Genomic DNA, 11,049 nt, shown 5'->3' with positions numbered 1-11,049 from the left:
CTGCTCCTCAGGAATTAATATCCAGAATATGGAAAGAATTCAAAACACCTAACATCAAAAAAACAAATAAATAAATGGGCAAAAGAACTAAACAGACACTTCTCAAAAGAAGAAATACAAACAATCAATAAATATATGAAAAAAATGTTCAACATCTCTAGCAATCAGGGACATACAAATCAAAATTACATTGAGATTTCAGCTCACTTCAGTCAGAATGGCAATTATCCAGAATACAAGAAACAATAAATTTTGGCAAATATGTGGGAAAATGGGTACACTCATACATTATTGAAGGGACTGCAAATTAGTGCAATCACTGTGGAAAGCAGTGTGGGGATTCCTCATAAAACTAGTACTGGAACTACCATATAACTCAGCTATCCCTCTCCTTGGTGTTTATCCAAAAGAAAAATCAGCATATCATAGTGATACAGTCACATCATTGTTTACAGCCATGCAACTCACAATAGCCAAGATGTGGAACCAGCTCAGGTGCCCATCAATATATGAATGGATTAAGAAAATGTGGTTATATACACAGTGAAGTTTTACTTAGCCATAAAGAGAAATGAAATATGGCATTTTCTGGTAATTGAAGGAGAAAATCATGCTAAGTGAAATAAGCCAGACTCAGGAAATCAAGGGTTGAATGTTCTTTCTCATATGCAGAACCTAAGGCAAAGTAAGGGTAAAGGGGTGGGTTGGATATCATAAAGACAGAAGATGAGTATAGTAGGAGATTGAGGGGAAGGAAAGAAAGTTGAGAATGGGGAGTAAATGCAAAACAAATTTGCAAATTATGCTGTGTGCACGTGTGTGTAAATATACCGCAGTGAATTCCACCTTTGGGTATATCTATAAAGCAAAAATTAAAAACATATAAATGAGTGCAAGGTAGACCAGTAGAGTAGAAGAAGAGTAATAGGAAGAGGAAAAGGTGGGGTACTGGGAACTGAAATGAAGTAAAATAAATTCTAAGTATGTATGATTTTATCAAAATGAACCCAACTATTGTGTATAACTATAATGCATTAATTAATTGTTTAAAAACCTGTCCAAAAACAAAAAAAGAAAAAGAAAAATTTTGTGTGTGTTGCTGGGATTGAACCCAAGGCCTTGAGCAAGCTAGGTCAGTGCTCTATCACTGAGTTATATCCCACCTAGAAAGCAGCATTTTATAAACTCTTATTCTTTTTTTTTTTTTTTTCAACATCCAATGTTACTTGTAGTCCTCTTCAAAAATTGTTCTAGGGGATCCTCTCGTAGCCAGCCAAAATGGCTAGCCCCGCACTGAAGGTTCTGCGAGGCTGGTCAGGCTTGGCACCGGGCATGCTGCATGCTGTTTGTCCACTTCTAGAGCAAACCCCGGTGAGGTGGAGCCACTATGGTCCTGAATTCAGAGATCCCCTAACTGACAAGGAGCATTACCGAAAGCCTGGGCTGAGCTCACTGAGGAGGAGAAATATGACCAGGAGCTCCAGAAAACTCAGCTCATCAAAGCTGCCCCAGCCACGAAAATTAGCTCCATGTTTGCAGACCCAGTGATGAGTAAATTCACCAACATGATGATGAAAGGAGGAAACAAAGGACTGGCCAGATCTCTCATGAACCAGACTCTGGAATCTGTGAAAAGAAAGTGTAAGGTCAGGCACCAGGGACCAAAAGGAGGCAGATTAAAAGCTGCTGAACAAGGCTTTATTGACATTCTCTCTCAGGCGAGACCCTCCAGTCCAACAGAGCCGTCTGGAGGAGTTGCGCCCAGGCTCACTGGAATTCTATCAGGCTTAGGGCAGGAAGAGAGGGCTTGGAACAGGAAAGAGAGATTTTTAGGGTCCCTTGTCTTCCTGGGGTTGGTCAGGGGATCTTGCTGAGCTCCATGTCCTTCCAGGATCAGTCAGGAGATTCCACTGATTGACAGGTGGTTACCACTGCTTGTCTGTCGGTTCCTCATTGGTTGTTCTTTCACATGCCTGGGTTGCCTGGTGCTTTGTTCCCTTAGCCACCTCAAACCAACCTAACAGAAAGCAGTTTGAGAAGTGCCATGCTGCTTCTGGAGATGAACAGGCAACCATCAAATGCAACCCCTACACCATCTTTCACAAAGCACTGAAAAGCTGTAGCCCTGTCATTGGGCTGGTACCCATCCTCAAGGGTGGCCATTTCTACCAGGTCCCTGTGCCCCTAGCTGACCATTGTCACCGCTTCCTAGCCAAGAAATGGATGATCAGTGAATGCAAAAAAAATAAGCACCCAGAGAAGCTACCACAGAAGCTTTTGCAAGCCTTTCACAACCAGGGTCCCTTGATCAAGAAGAAGCATGACATGCACAAGATGACTGAGACAAACCAAGCCCTGGCCCACTACCATGGGTGGGAGAGGGAGAGGAAAGGTTCCCAGTGGAACCCAGGCCTCTGGGAGCCACTGTTATGTTGAAAAGTACCTATGTGTTTGTTAGAGTCTGTAAACAAGTCAAAATAACACCTGGCATTTTGCCAGGGGAATGTTAGAGTTGTAAACAAGTCTGGATGGTGCCTGGCAAAATGCCAGAGGGAGTGGTTTGAGAAGTAACGAAAGCGAGCCATTAAGTGTGGAGATTCCTTATTGGTTGACTGATGTATCTAGTTTATGCTAATTAGATAAGCTGTGTGGAATGTATAAATACTACTCCTGTCCTGCAATAAACGGCTTCCACTCTTGCTGTATCAACGTACACAAGTTATTCGTCACCCCCCCAGTTATTTTGCCCAGCCAGCCGGGCTGCGGCATGTGTTGAGGATGTAGTTCCTTTTTGAGAAGAATGGAACAGCATGTTTGTTGCCTATTAATCCTCTTTCTTTGGGGCTAGAACTAGCTCTCCCTGCACCATCTCTTTGTAAAGAGAGAACATGTCAACTTATTGATTTTCTCCAAGAAACTCAGGGCCCAGTCTTCTCTCACCTGGGAGTGGGACTTTGGATACTATGAAAGGAAGCAATTTTTGTGTCAGAATTGATTGATTAGAAAATCTTTAATCTGAACTAGTGTATGTAACACAGTACATAAGAACTACCATTCACAAAAGCTGACCGGAGAATTAAAAAATTGTTCTAATTAGTTCTACACAACAGTAGAATGCACTTTGACACGTCATACATAAATGAAATATAACTTCTCATTCTTCTGGTTGTACATGATGTAGAGTTACACCAGTCATGTAATCATATATGCACTTAGGGTAATAATGTCCATTTCCTTCCACTCTCCTTCCCACACCCCTCCCACTCCCCTCCCTTCACTCCCATCTGTCTAATCCAAAGTACCTCTATTCTTCCTTAGCCCCACCCCCTTATTATGAATTATCATCCACATATCAGAGAAAACATTTGGCCTTTGGTTCTTTCGGATTGGCTTATTTCACTCAGCATGATAGTCTCCAGAAAAGGCTCTTATTCTCAAAAAATTATCAGGCCAGGGTGGTACATGAGGAGTTCTGGCAAGAGCAAGGGACAGTCAGGCAGGATTGTCCTGATTGCCAAGGCTTTGGATCACAATTTACCTCTAATTCCTTCCTCTATGCATGAAGCAGCCATCAAATGTGTTGAAGACAGGGGTTTAGAATGATTACCCTAGAAAGATTATCTGTGGAGATTTATTGGAATAATAATTAACTGAAGAGACCTGATTCTGAAGAGCCAGTTGTGTTCCAGGAATGGAATGAATATAACCCAGTCGCTGTTAAATTAATATTTATTATGCATTGCTTTATGCCATTTGGCACTTAGCACGTTTTTACACTGATGTATTGAATATCTACTCTAGAATCTGGATATTGTTCACATTTCACAAATAAACTAAGTGAGACTCAGAATGTGAACCACTTACCAAATGTCACAAATCTATCTCCGGTGGAAATGAGATTTGAAATCTCTGACTTTACTAAAAATAGTGTGACCACTTAATAAAAATACCAGGAGAACTTTAAGTGGAAACATTGATAGGAGCTGCGTATCTGAGGTGAAACCTTCCTGGTGCTCACACCTTAGAAAACTGAGTTTAGAAATGACTGAAATTAGGGGGGAAAAAAAGGCTTTATTTTCAGGAGGAAGGATGGCTTGATGTTTGATTTTTCTGAAAGTGGAAAATTATCATGTACTTGAGGTGCTTTCCTTTATTCATTACCTCAGTCATTCAGCAAGGGTATTTTAAGCAGTAATTATTTTACAGGTAACATTTTATACACCAGAGCATTTTAGTCAGCTTTTTCATCACTATAACCAAAAGACCTGACAAGAAAAACTTAGAAGAGAAAAAGGTTATTTGGCTCATGGTTTCAGAGGTTCAGTCCATAGTGAGCCAACTCCACCGCAGCTCAGGACATGACAACCAGGAAAGAGAGAGAAAGTTCCACTCACCAAAGACAAAATATAAACTCCAAGGGCACAACCCCCCAGTGACCACCTCCTCCAGCCACACCCTACTTCCTGACAGTTACTGCCCAGTTAATGCATATCAGTGAATTTTGTTAGAGTCTGTAAATAAGTCAAAATAACACCTGGCATTTTGTCAGGGGAATGTTAAAGTTCGTAAACAAGTCTGGATGGTGCCTGGCAAAATGCCAGAGGGAGTGGTTTGAGAAGTAACAAAAGCGAGCCATTAAGTGTAGAGATTCCTGATTGGTTGACTGATGTATCTAGTTTATGCTAATTAGATAAGCTGTGAGGAATGTATAAATACTGCTCCTGTCCTACAATAAAGGGCTCCTACTCCTGCTGTATCAACGTACACAAGTTATTCGTCACCCCCCGGTTATTTTGCTGCAGCCGGACTGCGGCAGAATTTATGCACTGATTAGGTTATATTCCTCATAATCTAATCTACTCACCTCTGAAAATTCCTGCATTGTCTCACATATGAGCATTTGGGGAACAACTCATATTTAAACCATAACAAGGAAATATAGAAAAGTAGGTGGGGATTTACCTGAGTGTCATGGCTTCTGATTTGAGAGTGAAGCAAATTTATTAACAGATGACTTTGATGAATAGGAGATAAATATTTGGTCCTTCTAATGAAGTGATATCTTAAAAGATCAAACTTGATAGCTAAATTATATCCTGTGCTCGTTGCTATTATTTTTTGCACTCCTGTTGCCACTCTTGGTGCCTCTGATTTTCACTTCTGCAGAATAAAATCAGTTCCCATTGCTGTGAGAAGTCATTCTTCCATTAGAGTCACTGACCCCAAGGAGTCTTGGTCCAGGGAATTTCTATAGAACATAAAGACACATTCAACAAAGTCGGGACTTGAGAGGAGGGCAGATTACAGAAGCCAATGAAGTTCTGTGTTTGGGGAGAGGGAGTAAGCAGAAGAAATTTCATTGACTAGAGCCAGAGAAAGAAGCCAGGGAGCTCAGGGAGTGGCAATCTGCCTATGAGATGATCTCCCCATGGAATGACTTTAATCTAGCACATGTTCATCCTAAAAATCCCCCTTGAATGCTTGTCCCATATGTTCTCACTTCTGCCTGAGATGATCTGGCTGCCTCCTCAAAGCCACTTCCCACACCATAGCACAGATCCTGGTCATTCTCAGGGCTCTTATATTTGCCAAGATGATCTGCAGTGTGATAATCTGTCAGTGTGTTTTCAGTTTTTTCCTTTCATTTCAGTCTAACTCTTAGTGTGTCCCTTATTCTTTGGAGGCATCTCTGTTTCCTAAACTCCATTAACCTCAGCAAGATGACAGGTCCTCAGCTCCTTTCCCAGACCTCACCTTTTCACATTTGCTATCACTAACCAAATTTGGGCCTCTGGTCTTTGCTATTTGCTGTAGTCTGTTTTCTGCTACTATACCAGAATACAACATATAGTTTATAAATACAGAGACTCATCTGACTCACATTTCTGGAGGCTGGAATGTCCAAAAGCATGACACCAGCTGTCTGGTGTCTAGGGCAGTGGGTGTCTCTTGTAGGTGTGGACAAAGGCAGTTGGGGAAGAGATCAGAACACTAAACAGAAAGGGTGTTGGGTGAAGGGTGTTGGAGTTGCTAAGAATCATGGCAGTGTTTGGGTGTGATGGAGTCTGAATGTGCAAAAATCATCAGCTTCCATGAGGGCCTTCCTGCTACATCAGAGCATGGCAGAGGGCATCCCTAGGCAAGAGCAAGGGAGTCTGTCAACTCAGTTTTCTCTTCTTATAAAGTCATGAACCCCATCACGGAGGCCTCATGACCTCATCTAACCCTAAATACTTCCCAAAGACCTCAGCTCCACAAACATATGAATTCAGGGATTATGCCGCAGTCTGGCTGGGCACAAAATAACCGGGCCACCACACTGCCTTGTAGATTCAAACAGCAATTCTTTATTCCCGAACTCTCACCGGCACTCTACACGCACGTTCTGGGAAAAAATCCCCCTCCACCGGGCTCTGCGTCCCAAATACCCTCAGAATCCCGCGAGAACTCAACGGGAACTCAAGGAGCGGGTGCCTGCCCTATTCCCAGCAGGATCCACCCTAAACCCGGATCCACCCTGGTCCTTGAGCAGGGTCACCTTTCTCAAACATTCATGCAATGTCACTGTAAATGACCTGGGTCCAAGGCAAGCCCATTTCCACAATGGAGAGTCCTCCCTCTAAGCAACATTGGGTAGGCTGACAAGGAAATTGCCATGCCTCATTCCTACTTGGCTATGGCTCTCAGCAGGATTAACTTTCCAACACATGAACTTTGAGGGGAACACATTCTTCACCCAACGTGTATCAACAGCCTCTAAGAGCCCTTGTCACCTCTGCCTGTATGAAAACAAAACACTAACCCAGACCTTCCTTACCTTGACTCTGGAACTTGCCCCACTTGCAGATGTCTAATTCACCCACCAGCTCTAGACAGTCTTTAAGAGAAGGCCTGAGATTTGTAATGAAATTCAGGTTGTTGGGAACTGGGCAGTTGGACTGTTTATCCTCTTTCATGAGAGCCCTTGAAGGATGTTCTGACTGCATGTTGGAAAAAGAAATATTTCCCTCATTTTTTCTGAGTGTTTTATTTGTCATCTTATTGTGGCGTAAAGAAAAGAGGAGAGAAAAGAAGAAAACACACAAATAAAGAAAATCAAATAAAACAAAGGAATGGCTTACTAAATAATTACGTAGCATGCATCACCTAGCCAAGAAATAAAAGCTTATTAGACACACCCAAAGCAACATTCATTTGCCCAGTCCCAGTCGCAGTGCCCTTCTTTCTGCTCTAACTAACTTGTGTGGTTAACATCGATATGCAAATCTTCTGTAGTTTGCATCCAAACAATATCATTTTTCATCTTCATCAGTATAGCAAATCTAATTGTTATTTTCCCTTCCTCATAGTAGACAGCTAGATGTTGGAGTTGCCATTACATCGTCCAATTGTAACTTCCTCTCCTACTACCAAAAAAAAAAAATGAGTGACATTCATCCTACCTGGAAATTATTCTCTCATCATATCTACCCAACACATTATCACACCACATACCCTCTACACCCTAGTGTGTGTGTGTGTGTATGTGTGTGTGTGTGTTACTGGGGATGAAACCTGGGACACTCTACCCCTGAGCTATATTTATAGCTCTTTTTTTATATATAAGTAGTTTTTTTAGATGTTAATGAACCTTTATTTTATTCATTTATTTATATGTGGAGCTGATAATCAAACCCAGTGCTTCACACATGCTAGGCAAGTGCTATACCATTTTTTTATTTTGTATGCTTTATTCTGAGATAGGATCTCACTAAGTTGCCAAGGCTAGCCTCAAACTTGCAATCCCCCTGCTTAAGTCTCCCAAGTTGCTAGTATTATAGATATGCTCAACCATGCCTAGTATACACCCTGATTTTTAATGATGATTTTTGCACTTTCAGACTCCATCACACCCAGATAATGCCATGATTCTTAGCAACTCCAACACCCTCCAGCCAACACTCTTTCTGTTTAGTGTTCTGATCTCTTCCCCAACTGCCTTTGTCCACACCTACAAGAGACACCCACTGCCCTAGACATCAAGAAACCCTCCACTAAATGAAAATCAGAAACAGCCCATTCTCTAATCCGAAAACTACATCCTTCCATTAACTTTTGTTTATTTGCTTAAATCATAAGGACTCTTTGAGTATGCATTGTTCCACAACTCATTGATTCCAGCCAATCTCCTCTTTACTTTACTTTACTTTTCTGGTCCAGCTTGGATTTCATGCTCCGTTACATTCTTTCAAGCATCCTCAGCATTTTTGCATTTCTGCCCTTTTATTATATTTGCTTTGTACATGCCCAAAAAGAGAGGATCTCATTTAATCTCCTTGTCAAGCATTCTTCCAAATGGATTAGCTGGCAAAATAATACCTCCTGGACATTTTCATTTGTCTTCAGAAGACCCCTCTATACTACTAAAAGTCTACATTCAAATTTGCATCCATATAACTTGAAATAATTTTTCATACCAAATATTTCCAGCTTTTCCTCAATCTGGATCCAAATGTCCATTTTCAGATGGTGGCCTTATCATAAACCAAATTGATATGAATAAAGAAAACCTATCAGGAAGCATCTCACTGCTCTATCATCAAACCTTTCACCTATATGTGGTGCTTGAAGCCACCTTGTGGTTAAAGTTAGAAATCTGAGTGACTCTAACCTTCCTCTCCTTCCACCAAGTCCTCTCATTTCAGCTCTAACATTTCTCTTCCTTCTGTCCATTCCTCTGCATTTTGACAGACACTTTTCTACCCCAAGTTCCACCTCTGCAAAAGAGATAATTTTAAAATAGATATAATTCAATATATAGCATTCAAATTAACTCAACTATGAACGACTACTTCTGATCAATTTTTCTCCTATTAGTAAACAGTTTTGTGCTTTCACCAAGAATTTGTGAAGTGTTTACTTGTTTCCTCTTGAAAACATCATTAGATTTATTACCTGATTTTTCCAATGTTCAAACCAATAAATAGTTGCAGTTTAATAAAATTCTCATTATGAAAGTATGCTTTTCTCAGTGTAATTCATAAGGCTTATTTTAAAAGCATGGGGTTTAGTAGTATGAAATTCATCCTCCAAGCATAAATTTTAAAAATATATCATTTATTCAAAGTAAATTTTTTATTTTATTTAATTTTATTTGGTGAGCATTATTTAAAATAGTATTCCAAAATTTTATCAATATATGCAATCCATTAGCCACTTGGATTTTATCTATTGAAGTTAACATCAGTTAAAAAAACATTATAATCTGTATGTGAAAACATAAGTTCAAATATGCAATATTTGCAAATATGCAAAATCCTCTCATGAAAGAAAAAATAAAACAAATACTGAAGAATAGGGTAGAAATAGGGTCAGATGTTGGTTTTATTTCTGGTTTTTTGAGGAATCTCCATACTGCTTTCCAGAGTGGTTACACTAATTTGCAGTCTCACCAATAATGTATTAGAGTACCTTTTACTCCATATCCTCGTGAACACTTATTTGTATTCTTGATAAGTGCCACTCTGACTGGAGTGAGATGAAATTTCAGTGTAGTTTTGATTTGCCTTCCCCTGATTTCTAGAGATGTTGAACATTTTTTTCATATATTTGTTAGCCATTTATATTTCTTCTTTTGAGAAGTAGCTGTTTAGTTCTTTTGCCCATTTATTAATTTTTTGGTATTAAGTTTTTTGAGCTCTTTGTTTATTCTGTATATTAATCCCCTGAGGAGCAGGTAGCAAAGATATTCTCCCATTCTGTGGGTTCTCTCTTCATGCTTAAATGTGCTTCTTAGAGGAAACATAGACTAGTCGAAAACTCAAGGAACACAAGTTCTTATTAAAGAAAGAGACAAAACCATCCAAGATCTTCAGTAGAAGCACACTGTGTGAAGAAAAGTCTTCCTGTTTTCTCCTCCATGGCCAGAGCAGCTCATCCACTCTGTCTTCCACGTCATCCACCTGCCTTAGTCTCTGGCAGAGCTCACAGATGAGGATAGCTCCAAGGGTAGTGTCTTCCAGGACATCCTCAATGTCTACATTGATCATGTGCACAGGCTGGAGTGTCTCCTGTTCTCTGGAACACAAATTTTTCACCCACCCTCTCATATACACTCTCCTCACAGGTGACGATGATACCAAAGGAATCAGTATACTCCTGAAATCTTTCTGTTTGGGGCTTGATTCTCTTATTTCTTCCCAAGATGTGCAAAATTTCATCCCAGGTATAGCTTTCTCTATCTTTCCTTAGAAGGTCACTGTGCATCTGTTTATATTTTGTTGAAAAATCATAAACCACTGGAAGTGGTGGTCCTGGGAGCCTCACATGAGAACTCATCCCCAAAGACCTGACACTGAGCCCTTTTTTTTCCTCAAGGATGCTGTGGGCTTGCATGCTCCTGTTGATGCTACTCATACATACCACAGCCACCCTGAGTGGGGATGAGGACATGAAGGTAGCTATGAGAACTCCAATGAGACAGATGACTCAGTGGCTACAGGGACTCTACAGACTTGGAGATGAACACCTACATCCAGGTTTTCCCAGCAAGCAAACTGTCAAAACACAGGAAACACATTTATATTTTCATCACAAAAAAAGTGAAGACTTCTTTATTGATTGATTCAGTAGAGATCATGGATTATGGTCTTAGAGCCTAATCTAATCATGAGACCAATCAATGTGATTGGATCAATTAAACTGTGGGTCCTGAGCAAGGTTGGTACCACACAGACTGATAGAAATCTGGAGTTGGCCCTGATGGTTCCACAGTGAATGAATGCTGCCATTGACAGAGGCCAAGACAACTACTGCAAGCCTCTCATTGTTTTAGTCAGCTTTTTTGCTGCTGTGATTAAAAGACCTAACAAGAACAATTTTAGAGGAGGAAAAATTTATTTGGGCTCAGTTTCAGAGTTCTCAGTCCATAGACAGCTGATTCCATTCCCTGGGGCTCAAGGTGAGGCAGAGCATCATGGCAGAAGAGTATGGTGGAGGGAACCAGTTCACATGACAATCAGGAAACAGAGAGAGACTCCACTTACCAGATTCAAAATATATACTGCAAAG

General features: G+C 40.5%; 1 protein-coding gene and 1 pseudogene across 1 annotated transcript; one reads left to right on the top strand and one right to left on the bottom strand.

Annotated features, from left to right (window-relative positions):
- Positions 1 to 1,278: 1,278 nt before the first annotated feature.
- LOC107156957 (28S ribosomal protein S7, mitochondrial-like) lies at positions 1,279 to 2,436 on the top strand. Its single transcript, XM_048787884.1, is given in 3 exon segments — positions 1,279 to 1,438; positions 1,441 to 1,639; positions 2,025 to 2,436. Coding segments are annotated over 3 exon segments (771 nt in total).
- Positions 2,437 to 9,850: 7,414 nt separating this feature from the next.
- On the bottom strand, positions 9,851 to 10,431 carry LOC107160529 (annotated as a pseudogene).
- Between the last annotated feature and the right edge of the window lie 618 nt (positions 10,432 to 11,049).

This window comes from Marmota marmota, unplaced genomic scaffold, assembly GCF_001458135.2.
Source record: "Marmota marmota marmota unplaced genomic scaffold, marMar, whole genome shotgun sequence".
NCBI classification, from domain to species: Eukaryota; Metazoa; Chordata; class Mammalia; order Rodentia; family Sciuridae; genus Marmota; species Marmota marmota.
Note: the sequence above shows the minus strand (reverse complement) of the source record. Positions and strands in the feature narration are given on the sequence as shown.